The sequence below is a fragment of the Spermophilus citellus genome, assembly GCF_964194105.1.
Source record: "Spermophilus citellus genome assembly, chromosome: 7".
Taxonomy (NCBI): Eukaryota; Metazoa; Chordata; class Mammalia; order Rodentia; family Sciuridae; genus Spermophilus; species Spermophilus citellus.
This window is the reverse complement of record NC_138188.1, coordinates 127,395,437-127,413,893: the sequence shown is the minus strand read 5'-3', so window position 1 is coordinate 127,413,893 and position 18,457 is coordinate 127,395,437. Positions and strand designations below refer to the sequence as shown.

Below are 18,457 nucleotides of genomic sequence, written 5' to 3'. Positions count from 1 at the left end.
TTGGTCCAAGTCTTATCTCAACTCACAAAGGTGATGCACAAATAACACTACCCCATAAAATTTCCTGTGGAAAATGGTCCCTTTCTAATTCATGTGATAGTTGACTTTATGTCTGAATTTAGGTGAAGAAAATGACTACATGTGGCTTACAGCCTTCTCATTTTGGGCCAACCCCACACAGAGAGCCCCATGAAGTTCCTCCTGCTAGTGCCCTTTGTAGGGTAAACACACAAGATTCATGCCTCAAATTATTCTTTTTTAGAGAACAGTCTGAGCATTCATCAGTCTCTTTTCCCAGTAATTGGGTTCTGAACTGTGATAAAGATGTTTATGGGAATCTTCTCTGAGGTTCAGATTTTCCCTGGGACTGCATCTCCCAAAATGTAAATTTAGCTGAAGGTAGTAAAAAGTCCAGTTGTAGCAGTTAACCTAATCTAGGATACAAGTCTACCTCCTTAATGACTATGCCAATAATGCCATTTTCAACTGCTTGATACCTTTGTTTCCTCAGTTGACTCAAAACTCATGGGATAGGGATAGATCATGATCATGACCCCAAGTCCACACTGACAAAGCGCAACAATACATGCATCGAGTTAGGGAAGTCTTCATTCCTCGCTATGAACTATTATGAGTCTTAGTTACCTAATTTTATCTATGCACACAGGGAGCTGCTTTTCCAGCACTCCATTAGAGAAGGACACGTCCAGATTCAAACCTCAGCTTGGACACAGGACAATTTTATTTAGGCAAATGGGTTTCCCAAGCCTGGATATACACAGATCCTCTCAAGACTTTTCAGAGAACAAAAAATCCATTCTTGTCCATTTCCAGAAGGTGAGAACAGGGCATTTCATCCTGACAAGACTATTTCAAGTTTGAATTATGAACAATTAGTGAATCAGACTCACATCAAAATACACCAGTATAAAAGTAAGCAAAAGATGGCAGAATTAGAACACAGAACAAATTATCAGGGCCACTGTCCATGACAGTGGCTGCTAACCTGGGACTCCAACAATATCTGGCTCCAGGCATCAACAACTCAAGAGTCATCCTCATTCTGTTAGTGTGTGGTAATAGAAGAAGAGCAGCCTATGACAGCCAGCCCCACAACCCACTCTTGTCGAAGAAGGAGAACCCAGCTCCTTGATAGTTTTTTTAGAGAATAAGCTTGATCCCTGAGAGTGGATGAGAAGCTGAAATGGGTGAGGCAGGGCACTGACCAACATCGAAAAGCTCAGAGACAGGCCTCTGACCAAAATAAGAAAGTTCTACTCATGCCAGAGTGAATGCAGCCTGAGGCTGGGTATTTCCCACTCTGGAGAGTTTTCTGTCATGAGACAGCACAGGATTAAAGATCCCTCCCACTGTTGAAAAGCTAAAGAAGGGAAAAAAAATCTCTTTGAGCTGGTGAAAAGAAAGTTCTAGTACATCACAAAGTGTTCCAGGGAAGGAAGTTGTGATTGGAGGTGGAGATGGGTGACTTTGGAATGTTGACTCTGGGGATAGAATTGATAACTTGATTTTTGTTCAATTCTTAAATTTTTAATATTTTTAGTCTGGCACCTGTGATTTCATGAACTCAGAACTAGTAATACTATTAATATCACGCATCTAGTCCAAAAAAACCAAGCTCAAACATTTAACACCATGACCTTCAAAGCTAGAGAGGAGATGAATGCTAGAGGAAGAAATCCTTTCCTCGCCATATTTTTCTGAATCTGTTGAATTTGTAGATTTTATAGTAGTCAAATTAAGTCTGTGTTACTGAAATGAGAGTGGGGAAGGGCCTGACAAATTAATCATGAATTCTATTGGGCATTACACAGAATAGAGCACAGATAAGATTTAAAGAATATGTTCCAGTCCCTATAAACCTAAGGTACCAGAGATTCCAGTGCAAAGGAACCAATCACTAGCCGAAGAGACGGGAGAAAATTTATGAGATCTTTCTCAGGCTGGATTTCATAAGCTCGTCATACCAGTTTCTGCAGGAATGTAGGAATTGTTGCAAAATGGTTAGGTTCTACAAACATATCATCAAAGCTTCACTGTACATAGGAAAAAAAATGTTTCAAAAAAATTTTTTTTAAATAATCCATCTTTTTAAATGCCTTAACTTATTCTTCTTTGTATGAAAAGGAGGAAATCTACCAGCTCACCTGTGTCAAACCCCACACTTGGCACTATGTCCACTGTTCCATGAAAGGCTCCGGCCCACGCTGAGGTAGCAGTGGTGACTGTAGTCGGATCTGTCTTTGTGATGTCACACTGAGGAGCAGGAATCCTGGCCGCTCGCACTGACGGCATCAGCAGGGGCCCATATGAGGGATCCAGGGCAGAGCCAGCAGCAGGGTGGTGGTGGTGGTGGTGATGGTGGTGGTGACGGTGGTGCATGTGGGCATGGGGGTGGTGGTGCCGCATGTACACGTCATGCATGTGGCTGTAGGATGGGCTCACCTGAGATGCCAAGGGATAATGCCAGGACTCAGACACAGGCGGGGGAGGGGCTGGGCCAGTCTGATGCAGGCCATGTCCTGGCCAGGGGCTGGGCTCTGCAGCAGTAAAGGTGCCAGGGGGAGCAGTGACCTGGAAGTCAGGATGAACTCCCCCCAAACAGGGTGCAGGTGGGGGCTGGTAGGAGCTGGTCCAAAAGGAAGTTGGAAAACTACTCCGCGGGCTTGAGAGAGCTGAGCTGTCTGAGAAGACAGAAAACACATTATTTACATAAGATTCAATTCTGGGATAGACTTGCCTTTACTTGTCCGATAATGTTTCACAAGCAGGTGAATCAGCATGCACTCTTCCTCTCCCCACACAGGGGTGAACTGATATAAAATGTTAGCCTGTGGGCTCCCATGCCAAGACAATGGGCAGGATTCAAAGTGCTGAATACCCTCTTCACCCCCAGCATTTGCTTTCTTAGTTTGTGCTGTGGCAGTCTGTGCTGAGGCTTGCAGTTTGGGGATTGAAAAGCTTCATTTCCTCTTGGGAGGTTTGGTGCCTTTAGGCCTGAGCACAGGTCATGGCTACACTCTTCCTGTAAAGAAAACTTGTGCCATAGATGAGTCGTGTATGGATTGGAAATAATCATTTTGACCAACTTCTTTTAAACACAAATATATTTTTCACTCAAACCAAGCATTCCAACTCAAAAAGTAACACATGTAAGTATGACTACATTTTACTGTGCTCTCTAATTTTCCTTTAAGAAAAGTATATTCCTGGGGCTGGGGTTTTGGCTCAGTGGTAGCATGTGTGAATCAATTTTCCCTTCAGTGTTGGGATCAATTCTCAGCACCTCAGGTAAATAAATGAATAAAATAAAGGTCCATCAACATCTAAAGTAATATTTCAAAAAAAAGTGTGTGGGGGGCGGGGGAGTGTCTTCCAACCTCTTTTTACCCCCTGTGCAGAACTGGGAGTCTTTCAATTGTGATAATAATGGTTAACATTTAATGAGAGTAACCAAATACCCAACACTAGGTCAAGTGCTTTGCATGGATGATCCCATAAGATCCTCACTCTAGTCCCATGAGACTGTTATTTTATTATGGACATTTTAGAGATGAAGGAATGGAGGCAGAGAAACCAAAGATTTACAATGGCAAGCACAAAGCTGGGCTTTGAAGCTAAGATATCTGTCTTTATTTTATTATTTTATTTGTAGTACTAGGGTTTGAACCCAGGGTCTTGTGCATGTGAGACAAGCACTCTACCAACTGAGCTATATCCCCAGCCCAAGACATTTGTCTTAAGAATCAACGGCTGGCATGCTTCATAATATGCTGCAAAAAGAGATAATTATAACTACAACCTGAACATCTGGAATTTGCTGAAAAATATAAGTAGAGTTCATGGGTGTAAGGAGGTGTGTGAAAGAGAAGATAATATCAAAGAACACCATTGATGCAGAGTTAGGGGACTCTTCCTCTAACTCTGCATCAATCCAGTGGCTCAACTGTCGTGACCTATTTCTGAATGACCTAACCTAGTGTATGCTAAACATAAAGGGGTCAGGAATGACTAGACAAATGTCATTTTCAATCACCATTTGGAGGAGGACAATAAGTCAAAATGCATAAGCAAAAAGACATGGCAGGCATTCTCACAAGAGGAAGCCAAGAGAAAGAACACCAAACCAATCTAATAAAGTGGAAACCAAGTCTACGTTGAAAGGTTGAGAGGAAGCTAGTTTTGTGAAGAGGTAGGACAAAGCATTTTAAGACAATGAAAAAGCACATGAACAAAGACCACTTATCACATACACATGCATACAGCAGCAGGTGTAATAGCAATACTGAAGGGAAAATGAAATCAATAGGCAGAACTTGAAAAAAAGAAAGATACTACAGAAATATGAAGGACCCAGATGAGTGTTCTATGAATTATTCCTAACTACTGATACAGATTGCCAAAAATATTAGTTATGCATGTATAATAAGATAGTATTTTCATACTGGGTTCCACATAAGAGAACCTTCTAGATCATTCCACTGAAGAAAGGATATCAAAGTACTCTGAAAATTAAAAGTATCCAAAGTATAATGTGTTCATGATCTCACTTCATTAATTTACAGAACTTTTTTTTTTCCCTGCATCAGGGAAATAACTTGAATTAACCACTCTGTATATCATGAGGTGAATATAATTAGGCTATCACCATCATGTTCAAGCATTTTCTCCAACTTCCCTGAAGACACTGGCACCAGCAGTGCAAGCACTTCTACTCTCTTCCCTGCAGCCATCATGTGCTTCCATTTATCCTGTGAATAAACAGCCATTTAGAGTCTCATTGTCAAGCATATCCATCACAGCACCATGATGGTTCTGAAAGCTTTGAGGAAACTTTTGTTCTTCAAAAGGCAAAGGATGGAGCTGCACAATTGTCAAGTCTTCCCACCTTTCCAGGAAACCTAATGGAATGACTGTGTTTTGTCACAATCTATTCAAAAGATCCCACATAAAAATCAAACTCACTCGCATTGCGGCAAATATACTTCATTTAATAATTGTTTCCAATTATGAAAAATGCTACTAATGAAGGCAGGTGCAGTGTTGCATGCCTGTAATTCCAGTGGCTGGGGAGGCTGAGGCAGAAGGATCATGAGTTTGAAGTTAGCCTCAGCAAAAGTAAGGCATTAAGCAACTCAGTGAGAACCTGTTTCTCTAAAAAAAAAAAAAAAAAAAAAAAAAAAAAAAAAAAAAAAAAAAGACAAAATAGGGCTGGGGATTTGGCTCAGTGGTCAAGTGCCCCTGAATTGAATACCCAGTACCCCCCCAAAAAAAATGTTGCTGATGAAACAAAGGACAGTTATATAAATTATGAGAAGAAAATACAATTTGCCTTAAGGGATGGCCATTTGTAGAATATTTTTGTCACATCTACAATGAAAGCCACTAGTATTTAAAATCTACACAGGGAATTTATAGATATTCTCTAAATTACATAGTGCAGCTTTTGCCACCATCAATCTGTCATTTTGCTGTAGCAATTCCCATCTTTAGGACCAAATCATTCTACTCTCAAGCTTTATCTCTTGGTGTGCCAGAATCCACACTCCAGCTCACAAATATGTGCCACAGATAGAGTTCCCTTGAATAAAGTAGCCTATCAAAATTCAAAATTACAGAGTGTAGACTGTTTCTCTGGTTGCTTTCCTTTTGTTTATTCTCATTTATATGGACATGGAACAAATCTTATTTTATACATGCCTAAACATTTTGGATATACATACACAAATGTGAATAATGAACTAATTCCCTACCAAAATATTATTCTTATTTATGAAGTATCAGGTTGTGATTAGTGTACTCATTATTATTGAAAGAAGACATTTACAAATACACTCCTTAAAGATTAAACAAAGTACTAAAATGTCCAGGGAGGAAAAAAAAATTAAAAGCAACTTAATATATTCCCAATCAGTATGTCTCCTGAGATCAATATAAAGTTTACAAAGATCTATGCAGCCTTTTTCAAAAACACTGTTGCATTTTACAAGTAAGTGAAACAATATTGAATGGAAAATATGTGTATGAAAAAAAATGCACTTCAGAATCACTATTTGCTATCTTTTTTAAAGAAAAAAATCTTGACACAAAGAAACAGATGATATGCTTTGTTTCATGCTGGAGAATCATTGTGCTTATTTCATATGTATGTAAATTTTTTTCATTACATGACTCTTTGCTTACGAGTACTTAATCACAGCCACATTTGTTGGATGAAAAAGCATATGAAAAACAGCACGAGCTATTTCTGTGCCATATTACTTTTCAGGTTAGTGGAGACAATTCAAAACTGCATGATATTAACACTCTCTGGTGACTCTGGATTCAATATTATTCAATATTTGGGTGATATTAAACAATTTTTGAATGATGTTAACACTGATAGCCTAACACATATGAAAAGCCAAAAGATAATTTGGTTCACTTTACATTTGGGATTAAAGAATCCCCACCTCCCCCCCCCCCGCCCCTCTCTCTCTCACATACACACACACACACATACACCACAGTTTATTTCTAAACAAAAAAAAGAAAATGATGAAATTGATAAATTTTTGTTCAGTGCAACCAACCCAAAGCATACTAAGTAAATCTATCTGATTCCAACCAGAAATGTATCTTACAAAATCTAAGGAATTTCTTACAGTATTTCCTCCAGTTTAATAGCTGTGATGCTCTTTACAGTAACCCAAATTGTTTCTTAAAAGAAAGCAAAATAATAATGATAAAAAATTGAAGAGAAAATTCAAATTATAATTTAAAGAATTTAAAAAATATTACTTAATTTTGAAAACAATATTAAAAGACAAAATGAGAAAATGAAATGCTGTAGGACCTCTATCTTAAGTCATCTTAATAATCTCCAGAAAACACATTCTTAGAATAAATATTGATTAAACACATCAGTGTTAAATGATAATATTTATCAGCTTAATCTCAGTAAAGAAAAAAAATCAGCTCAATCAATCATTTTTAACCTAAAGGGATACTGATAAAATCCAAGTGCCACTCTCCTGTTCAGCTTCTCATGTACACAAACTGTCAGGTCAGAGGTGAAATGAAACATGTTTCAACATTTTCTGTCATTCAGGAATTATGCATTACCATCATGTTCAAAGATTGCCCTCTAGTTACTTTGTTGCACAGTTACTCAAAATGGGCCCCGTGACTCTACAATGAGAGTTTTAAAGAGTGACATCAGATGCCCATATCCTTGGGGGCAGAAGAATGAGGTAAGTCAAGCCTTGCTTCCTTCTCACGTGTTCCTCCTCAACTTCCTGAAAGCAACAACCTCCAGAGCCTCCTGGACATTCTGCTCAACTCTGTCCTTTCCAGCCAGACTGTTCCTGAGATATGCCTTCCTCGTCCTTTTTTCCAAAACTGAGTTGCCCCAAGCACACCCTATGTAGCTCAACTAACCAAAAGATAGTTGCTTTGCAACTACAAGAAAAGGAGAACAAAACACCAATAAGTTTTCCATTCAGCATAGTTTTAAATATGTGACCTATCTGCCATCATTTGATTTGTTACTCATTTCCACACACAATCTCTCTCTCTCTCTCTCTCTCTCTCTCTCTCTCTCTCTCTCTGTGTGTGTGTGTGTGTGTGTGTGTGTGTGTGAAAATTAATGCACAGACATATTCAAAGCCGATGTTTTTATTTGGATGGGGATAAGGTTACAATCAGATCATTATGTTTTCTTAACTGAAAATCTCTAATTTCCTGATAAAAAGTATAGTGAGATTGGAATTAATTGATGAGATGATTTGTGAAATAATGTACAAATATTTTCTCTAATTAGTTTAAGTACAAAACACATAAAGTACTCTCCTATCTTCATTAGAAGATATACATTCAAACTATGGCTGTTGTTTGATTGTCACCTGACTTTTTTCATCTAATATGGAAATATCTTTTGTAGTCAGACATAATTCAGTTGTAGCACTGTAGCATATCTGAAGCATTGCAATAACTCCATGATATAAACTAGACCCTTTAATGGAGCTGGTCAGCAGCTCCTTTGTAAAGTGTCATAGTCACTACTACTAACATGATCAATAGCCTTTAGCACCTATTATGTCCAAAACACTCTGCTTTGTGCCAGAAATATAAACTTTCAGAAAGCAATACTTCTGGATAAAAACTCAAGATTGGTTTTCTACTTACCAAATGAGTGGAAACTTACTTAAGGAAAAGAGAAATGTCATCTGACTTTCATTGAATGCCTTGATTCAAGCTCTGTGCTGAATTACTCATATACATTATCACAAAATCTTTACAATAACCCTAGGACTTGAGTATCAATAAACACATATTACAATTGAGGAAGTTGATCTCAGAGAGATTTTAAATTATTAATCCAAGATCACATTACAACCAGAAACTAATAAGGTTTGGACTTGACTCCAAAATAAATAGGCTCCAAAGACTGCATTTTTCAACTTCATATAGTTTTCTCAATTAATATTAAATTCTTGCTGGCACACGCTACAATCCCTGCTACTCAGGAGGCTGAGGTACAAGGATCAGAAGCTTGAGGCCAGCCTGGACAACTCAGAAAGAACCTGTCTCAAATAAAAAAGGTCTGGGGATGTAGCTCACTAGCAGAGCACTCCTGGGTTCAGTCTCAACTACTGAAAAAAAAAATGTCACCAACTATCTCCATCAGATATGTGAATCTCATTTTATTTTATCTTCTCTTTAATTTTCTGTATCTTCGATTACATTTTGGGGCTCTCCTATGAATCCTACCCAGCTTTTTTATGTTTATTTAAAATTGACTAATTCAGAACTAGAAACAACCAAGGTAAACTTCTGTTCACAAATGGAAAGTAAATCATGCATCTGAAATCAAAGAATTTTACAGAACAAAAGATTTTCACAATTACTTAATTCACCGCCTTATCTTATAAATAAGAAAAGCGTATCCAAAGGTTTCATACAACTTATTGCAAGATTTGTTTCACTACTGAAGTCTTGTTTTCAAATCCTGAGAACATAGTATAAATTTGGTTCCTTTAATTCAGTCATTCAGTTATTTAATTTATATTTATTTTGGAGTTTCCTCATAGAAATGCATTATCTTGAGCATCGGGAAAAATGATGTGAGATAAATAGGTGTGATATTCATAAACCTAGTGGGAAAGAGATTAAAAAGCTCTAAAATATATGCTCCACACTACCACTTTTCCCTTCTCTCCACATACACAAAGACTTTTGCTTCTCATTGCCCATGCTAGGGTCAATCTTCTGAGTCTTTGCACTAGCAGTTCCTTTTGTGTAGAATTATTTCCCCCTAAATAGTCACATGATGAATCCTTATTTCTTTCAGGTCTCTGTCCAAATGTAACTGTTTCAGACAGAGCTTCCATTATGGCCTGCAGTAAAGTAAGACGTTGCATGACATTTTTTCTTGATTACCTGTTGCTACCCCTGAAACATAAGCTCCACGAGTGTGTAGCTTCAGGCTGTCTCATATAGTCCCAGTACCAAGAACATCAACTAGATATGCTAGGAGCTTGATAAATATTTGTTGAATAAGTCAATGAATGAAACTGGAGATAGATTTGAAGACTGAATTGAAGATTATGCCAAGAAAATTCTAATTATGGTATTAAAATATTACCATTATTCACCCTTTGTATACTAAAATGTGCCACCTGATCAGAAGTTTTCTCTAAATGTTTCCAATGAGTCATGAAAATATTATAGAGTTTTTGCACATAATACAACAACCCCTTTAAAACGTTTCTGGCTATGATACTATAGACAATTGCTCTAGACAATTTGGTGCCCTTTTGTTTTTGAGTTTAAATGATTACTAGACTTTATATGCCAATAAACTTAAAGTAGAAGATATTGCAATAATTATTCTCCTGGAACTAATTAATCTGATAAGATTTCTTATTGAAGCATCATATTGTTTACTAAATAATCTGATTCACAGAAACATTCTTATTTTCACCCTCTAAAAATTATTTACCATGTGCTATCAAATAAGACATTGATTGATATCATAAGTATTTTAGGTTTTCCAAGGACTGTTTTAGTTCCTGTAAGAAATCCATAGTATTTACTAATCAAATAAGCAGGATGTTTCCCAATTCACTTCTATCGAATCTTGTTATCTGAGTGTAATCCACCTTCCCCTATGGTCATGACAGAATAGTTTATATTTGCTAAAAAAAAAAAAAAAAAAAAAAAAGAAGGAGGAAAAAGGGGAAAAGAAGGAGGGAAAGAGGAAAAGGTAAGGGGAGAGGAAGGAAAGAAGAGAGGGATGGAAGGAAAGCAAGAAGAGTGAAAGAAGAAGGGTAGAAGAAAAGGGGGGAGGGAAGGAGGAAGAATGGACAAGAATTAAAAAGGTGGAAGAAGGGAAGGGAGAAAAGCCCTGTATCTACAGATCTACAGATCAGGCTCAGCAATTCCAGGCCACTTCTCTGGCTGTAATAGAGCAAAACCATTCCTCTGACATTGAGAAGGATATTAGTTACCTCTCACTTGACCTGCTCCAAGATGGCCAGCCTGTCCTTATTATGGGAATCACTCAAGACACTTGTTAAAATGTGATTCCCCATGTCTTCTTCCAGAAACTACTATGCTTCAATAGACTTGAGGCAAGTGGCCTTTGATTTGACTTCAACAACACTAAATCAATGATTACCAAATTTGAGTTTGCCTCTCAATCACTGGGCATATTGGCTGAACACAAGTGGACATTATCCCAGAGTTTCTGATTTAGTAGATTAGGGGATGGGGTGGATAATTTACATTTCTAACAAGTTCCCTGTGATGTTCAGGGTTCTGATCAGGAACTTTGAGATCAATTTTATATGCACTTCTCATAACCAGGTGAATTTGTAAGAAATATCTGTACCACATTTCTCTGAAGTTATCATTGGAATGATGTATTATTTTTTTTCTAACCTTGTAATTACCATGAAAATGTCACCCAATGATTTATTTTGTTAGAAATCAGACTCAAATAAATCTCTGTGTCCTCCAGTATAGAAGAAAATAAGAAGATGCTCAATCTGCAGCGTTTTCTTTATTATGGTGAAACATCACTTTATATCATAGAAATGCTGCCAACAATGCCTAGTTGTACACTTTAAAGAGTTAATCCAAAATTGGCTGAAAAGCAAGCTATGGAGAGAACACAGACTGTGTCCCTGGGTCAGACTCAAATCTCCACTATGTCACCACGAAACACCTACAGGAATGGGCAATAGCTAGCTTTTTTAGAAGAGATTCCGGCACGCCTATTATTTAGAGATCCAAAATTGGGCCATCGGGGCTTCAGGAATGGTGCTTTGCTTTTTGATTCGGCCACTATAAACTCAGGCCGGTTGCATTGCTACTTTCCATGAGGAATTTAAGGGGTGTGACTGCATCCTTTCCAACCCTGCATTCCACATGTGACAAAACTGATCCAGCTGTTTGTCTGAAAGAAATTCCTTGCTGTCCTTAAAAATTAAAAAGCAAGTGATATCCGTCCTCCAGAGGCAAGTCTCCAGCTGGAACCTGGTACAAGCAGTTGCGAAACAGAGACAGTGCCCTGGAGAGCATCTGCTTTTGAATTCTTACCTCGCCATAGGGGGGTTAGCCCCATCTTGCTTTTTGAAATGGCAGATTCTGGATGGAAGGTGCTGGCTTGGCCCAAAGCTCTTGAGAAGTGTTCATCCACTACTGACCCAATGTCTCCCTGGAAATAAGTGAAAAGGACACAGCGAGAGTTAAGGTACTCCATCTCGGCAGGCTGGTCTTTCTCCTCCTCCTCCTCCTCATCCTCCTCCTCCTCCTCCTCCTCTTGTTTGCTGGGAAGGGTGACTTCCAGAGAGTCCTGCATCTTGCTGTATACCGCTAACTTCTTCTGGGATGGAATAAACAAAACACAGTATCAAAGACCATTTGTAAAAAAGCATTAACCAGTTAACTTTTCACTTAAAAAAAAGAATCTAAATATTAACATATGTTTGCAAATTGATTCTTCTTCATCTGCTTTATTCCATCTTTTCCCTCCTCAAACCAATTGCCTCCTTCCCACACTAAAAAAAAAAAAAAAATCTACTATTCCAAATCAGTTAAAGGAAAAAAAAAAAGCCTTTTTCAAATTGTATATTTTCAGTGTCAGAATTTCATTTTTTGTTTGTCTTTCTTTAATTTAGTTGTACTACAAAAGATAATAATTTTTTTAAAAAAAGTGACAGATTCCTTATATTTTTTTCTTCCCACTTTTGATTGACTTTTAAAGATGTAATCTACAGTAGCATTATAGTTTAAACAGGGAAGAACAGCGGATAGGAGATCTAACTTACTCAGGGCACGATGGAAAAGAAAAGAGCTTTTCATAAACGAAATAAACTAAAATAAAAACAGGAATGTAGCATCTTATAAAAGGATTTGGCAGATGTGCTGAACTCATTTCTCAAAAATCAAACTAAAATGACAAAATAAGTCTGTGTGAAGATCCATTTTGCATGGAACATATTTTTCAGATGTTCCACTTACCACCATTACATAGAGAGAAAAAAAGATTTTATTGTGGTTTACTGAAAATAATACAAAATGCTGGAAAGGACTAACTTTCCAAATAAAAATGAGAAAAGCCTTATAATTTAAAAAAATATTTTGAAATATATGATCATAACACCAATAACAATTAATACATATTAAGCCAGATACTCTTCTAAAAACCTTGTGTTTAGTTCTTCATTTAATCTTGACAATTCTATTACCTGGTTATTATTAGTATCTGTATCTTAGAGAAAAGATATTAAGGCATAGAGAAGTTAAGTGACTTCTCAAAAATCACAGAGCATGTTAGTGATGGAGGCAAAATGCATAATAAAACATCCATGGGGAGAGATGTGCATGCATATGCATTACAGGGAACAGGAGAGGAATATCTAGGGTGGAAGAAAAGTCACCAAGATGTTGTATTTGGTATTGTTTCTTTGAACAGTAAGCTGTAGTTTATTTTTTTATTCTTGCATTTTGATATTTCCACATATTTTTTCACTGAGCACGTATTATTTGTATTATCATCTACTTCAATATGAATTAAATATACACTGTATTGTTAAAGCTTATAAAATGCATTATTTCAGTGACCAAATAAGCTTTCTATATCATCTGTTTATTTGTAAAACCCCATCCCTTCTCATATCATTTTTCTTATTTCAGGAAAAAAACAAACAAACAACAACAACAACAACAAAAAAAAAAAACACATGCTAGAAAATGAGTGTGAATAGACAAAACTAAACTAAATCATTAAAAAATACTACTCATTAGTTCTGCAAATGTTACCAAAACATGTAACCTAGATTCTATGTTTCTAATGTAATTACTAGATTCAAAATCCATAGCACCAAACTATAAATGATGTTCTTTGGTGAGGTGGACCCTGAATGTTTAAACACATTGTGAGGTGTGGTTATTAGGTTGGGGCTCTTATTTACACAATATATGTGTTGCTTTTTTATTTAAACTTTGTGTTATTGTGGTATCATTTATTAATGAATAGATAATGAATAGGTAATTGCAAAGACTGCCTAAAATATTTCTTATAATCTATTTTTGCACAGATTTAAGCCTGTTTAATTTTACTTGAATGGTAAAAACAACATAATAACATAGATTATGTATAAAAGGAGGGGGTTAAACTAAATCAGCTCTAAAGTTAGTTTCAAATTCCATTAAAAAATTAAACAGATATTGTGATCAATTAGTCAAACCACAGTGTTGTTTTCTTGTGTGTGTGTGTGTGTGTGTGTGTATATATATATATGTATATTTTCAAAGCATGCTTTGTTGAAGGATATGCACACACATTTTCTTGAAGAGTCTGGCATACTAGAAAGAAGCACTACATTTTTATGGAAGGGATATTAAAACTAATCTACAGAGCAGCTTCACTCACTGTCCATAGTGTTCATTCTAATCTATGAAACTGATTCTCAGCACAATTTGTGAGAATCAGGCTATGCATATAACAGTTTCACTTGTTTAATTCTAATATTTTTTCTTCAAGTAAAATAGCCTTGGCTGTGTTAATTATCCAAATAAAGGCAAGAGTTTATTTTATCCTCACTTAGCAACAATTAATTCTTAAGAAAAATAAATTTAAAGTTATATATACTGAAAAAAATTTGAAAACTGCATATCCTGATACAAATGTAAAATATCGTGATCAATAACAGCAATCATAAAATATTTTAATTTGTAATTGATGGCTGTTGAATTCGAGATACAGATTTTTCAATCTATTTAAGATTACATAATTTTCCAAATGCTGCACTAGTTTTGTGGGGGTTTTTCTCTCAGTTATTGAATGACTGAGTACAAATAAATTAATGCTTGAATGCATATACTTTTCAATACACATGGGCGAAAAGTAAGCAAAATCTGCCCTTGTATCAAAACAGCGGTCAGTCTAGTTTTTAGAAATCATTCTTCTGCCCATTCATGCATTGATTCTCTATATCTTTTATATTTCACACACATGTAATATCTCTGTTTATATTCTTATAAATATGCATGTCAAAATACTTCATTTTGATATTGCAAACACCTGTGGTTCTAAAAAAAAAAAGGAGCCTATGATGTTCCTATCAATAAGCAGTATTTAAGAATATTTATCATTCCCACCTGCACTTTTTTGAATAAAGTGGATTAAATTTTTATAAAATATGCAGAACCAATTTAAATATTTATATCTCCAAAACTCACATACTTATAGCCTCACAGTTAACATCACTGTTTAAAAGAAAAATTTCAAAGTATCCAAATGACCTGATAACTACCTGAAATGCTAAATCTGAATTAGTATAATTTTTTCAACATTAATTGTGAGCATAAAGAATACAAAAACAAAATTGAAATAGAAATGAACTCATATGCTGACATTCACACCACGCTAATTTTCTTCTTTATAGACTCTTGAGCTTAACTACTTTCTTATATCTGTGCTTTGGTGATTATAAATCAATTATTTGCTTTTTTTTTTTTTAAATCCAGCATACTACTTGTGTGTGCTTTTGCCATACTCTGTATTTACCAATGTTTATTTTTTGGAATGAAATTTCCCTAGAGTTACATTCTTTCTTGAGAATCATATGAAATTTAAAATATTGATATGGAATCTAATAATCACAGAACCTAAACTTCCAAAATCAAATTAGAAATGTAATCCACTTATATTATTCCCCAAATACACAATCACTTCCTAATAACAACTCAATCTCATAAGTATTCATAATTCCCTTATAAGCCTCTGAAGAATTGTTAACAGAAATCAAGAAGCTGTCAAAGGTGGCCTTAAAAGACTAGAATCACTTCACCTAATGCACATATATGTCTCACTGTCACTGCCTAGTAATGACAATATTTCCCCAGGTAGTATTACTTTGGAGTTAGGTGAGGCAATGAATGGGTTAACTGACACACAGTGAAAGCTAACTCACAAAGGTGTAAAGCAGGAGAGTGAAGGAGAGTTGGCCCAGGCAGTGCAAGCCTTAGCCACCACCTCAATGCCTGCCATTGGGCGCAACAGAAACAAACTGCAGCAGGAATGTGCAGGGGAAAGGATTTGTCTGACAAGAGAAAGACTTCCATGTCAGGAGCCAAATACCACTAACTCCCCAAGGCTTAAGCCTGAAAAATGCCAAATGATTACTGTGCATATGTGGAAACTTTTTTTCCTAAGGAAACAAAAGTATTTTAATGAATCACTGCAATCATTGGATATTTAGAAATAGCTTTTTCTTTTTCTTCCTTTCTTATTTTTTAAAAATTTCTTCTACTAGCTGTCTTCTTTAAATGCAAGGATTTGGGGGGGGGGGTTCAAAAACATGAGCAGTGCTTTTAGAAAGAACCATTGGCTTTTAGTAAATGTTTCAAAACTATGAAGCTCATTGCTCTTTCATCATTTTTTTAAAATTTACTTTAATAACAGAGTTTTAAAAATATCTCAGAGAGACTTGAGCTTTGAGATCTTCACCTGTTTGGAGGTGAATGGATCAGGAAATGCAAGGCTGGGTTAGGTTAGTAGAAACATGCCACAGACCTTTTATACATTTTATTTCATTTACTCTCTCTCTCTCTCTCTCTCACACACGCAGAAATACTTTGCCAGAATTCCCAATTTACATATGCAAAATCTGGCTAATTTAGCCAGGATCACCCAAGTAATAAGAGGCAGACATGGGATTAGAACCTATTTCTGTATTAATACAAATACTGCGCTAGGAAAACAGACTGGAGAAGGTGAGTCTCAATAACATAACTTATTTTGATGGAATAAACAAACATAACTCCACGGTCAATATGACATTGCATGGCAATTAGGATAGTCTAATGTTATTTATAGCATTAAAAATTACATTATAAACATATAAGGGATATAGTTATTAAGTAATGCAATGCTCTTAAAAAATGCATGCCTGGGTGAAATGTAGTGTCTAAAAATGTACTGTCTCCTTGGTAATCAGACACATAATCCACTGGCCTACAGTTTTTCTGGAAATCCTATTTTGGAAATGTGAGAAGAGTCAACTTATAAGAAACAATCACCTCAAGATCCTCTATTTTTTATTTATTTTTCTTAATCTGAAATGCTACTACTTAGCACTACAAACTACTTTTGAGCACTGTGCCTCTAAATGATTCTGGTTATTATCAAAACTCCAACCTACCCCCTCCAAAGATGAAAACTTTTCCATTTTTATGATGTTCAAAAAAATGTGCCACAGGCTTAGAAGCAATTTCAAAATTTGCATTCCCAAAATGTTTTAAGCAATGATCACATCATTAGGGTATGTGTTTTTTCTCAAACCAACTACTTTGAATGAAACAACAGTTTCCATGTATAAATTTCTGGTATGTTTTTTATAATCCTTTGTCTAGACTTAGTGTATGATTTTTAAACAAATTATCTATTATTCATTAATTCACCTAATCGTCCATTGATTCCTATTTTGTGTCAGTAATTGCGAAGAGGTCTGGAGATACAAAGACAAAAGGTGTAGCCGGTGCCTAAACTGAAATTGCTCATGGTGGTTGGAAGAGATAGTAAGGATGATAGTATATAAAGTGGGCCTCCTGGTTTAACTACATAGTGAATTGTGTTATTTCTCCAAGGAGCTAATATTCAACAATAAAAAAAAGTAGGGAAGTAAACTATAAATTTTTCTCTAGTTTCAAAGGAGGCTGAAATGACAAAGAGGATTTGACCAAAACTAGTTCCATGAGTCTGAGCAAGCCACTGAGCCTTCTGGCCCTTTAGAAACTAAGGAATTTTGACTCGATTTCATCTCAGCGGTCTCATCCAAAGCTATCATAATAAGCAACACACTGGAGCTCTAGACAGATTCACACTTAGATGTATTTTACATTGGCTACCTCTTCTGATATTGCAGGACACTAGGGAAAAAAAAAGGAAAAAAGAAAAAGAAAAGAAATCTACAGATCATTAAAAAAAAAAAAAAAAACTACTTCATTTCTAGACAAGGGTCATCTAGCCCAACTCCTAGCAATTATTTATGGTGCTTCCTATATTTATCTTCATATAAACAAGAAAGAAGAAGGTCTTCAGAATCCTCCTACTCCAGTCCCCAAGGACAAGTAATTTGGCATATTAAAATGGTATCTCTTTAAGAAGAAAAGACACCTGTTGAGTTTAGGTCATTTTTTTTCCTCTACAAATATTAAGAGACAAGTGAAAAATAGTTCAGTTACCCCAGTTCAGACCACACTTATAAATTACTGGCACAAATCTGGTATCCACTGAAATATCTATAAATATGGCATTTATGAGTTGTTCTAGCAACAGCTGTTTGGATCTAATGGTTCGAAGCACTCTCAGGGTCTTCCTAAATGAGTAGTTAAAGCAGAAAAACAGCTGTTTAAAGAGGTGCATTTTGAAAGGCTCAGGGCAGAGCTTTGCCCAAAATTATTGCCTTCACTATCTTTGCCCAAGCCTGAAATTCAACAATTAGAGAGCCTCTGTTTCTTGAATTAAAATATTTTTCTGGAGATACCTTAAATTATTATCTATTAGCTGATGTATTCCTTTAGGTATTAAAAAAAAAAATAAGAGGTTAACTAGAAATAGGACCTGTGAGAATGAGATTCAAGTTAAGCACGCTGTTTTAAAATTATGCTCATCTCATTGATAAACTTGCTTAAGGATCTGCCCTAGGCATCATATGCATAATTGTTTTACTCTCATTGAAAATTCTCTTTTTATAGATGGATACAAGACAGAAATACACACACTACTCAGCGGGGTCAGCTTAGTGTCTCTTCTGCAGTAGCCTGAAGAGATGCTGAGCAGAAGAGCAAGGTTCTTGCTCTGAACACCCACATTTCCCTTGCCATGGCTTGCTTCCCTGCCATCTTAAACTTTTTGAGATTTTACCAAGTGCTAGGTGAAGTAGGA

General features: G+C 36.1%; 1 protein-coding gene across 3 annotated transcripts in view; it reads right to left on the bottom strand.

Annotated features, from left to right (window-relative positions):
• VGLL3 (vestigial like family member 3) overlaps positions 1-18,457 on the bottom strand; it is a 46,893-nt gene that overhangs the window by 23,549 nt on the left and 4,887 nt on the right. Inside the window, exons 2-3 of one of the 3 annotated variants that reach the window (XM_081300944.1) lie at positions 11,602-11,887; positions 2,166-2,702 (exon numbers count right to left, since the gene is read on the bottom strand). In XM_081300944.1, coding sequence (XP_081157070.1) covers positions 2,166-2,702; positions 11,602-11,887 — 823 coding nt within the window. The remainder of the gene's footprint in view (positions 1-2,165; positions 2,703-11,601; positions 11,888-18,457) is intronic. The other 2 variants (XM_081300945.1, XM_081300946.1) reach the window with 2 other exon arrangements.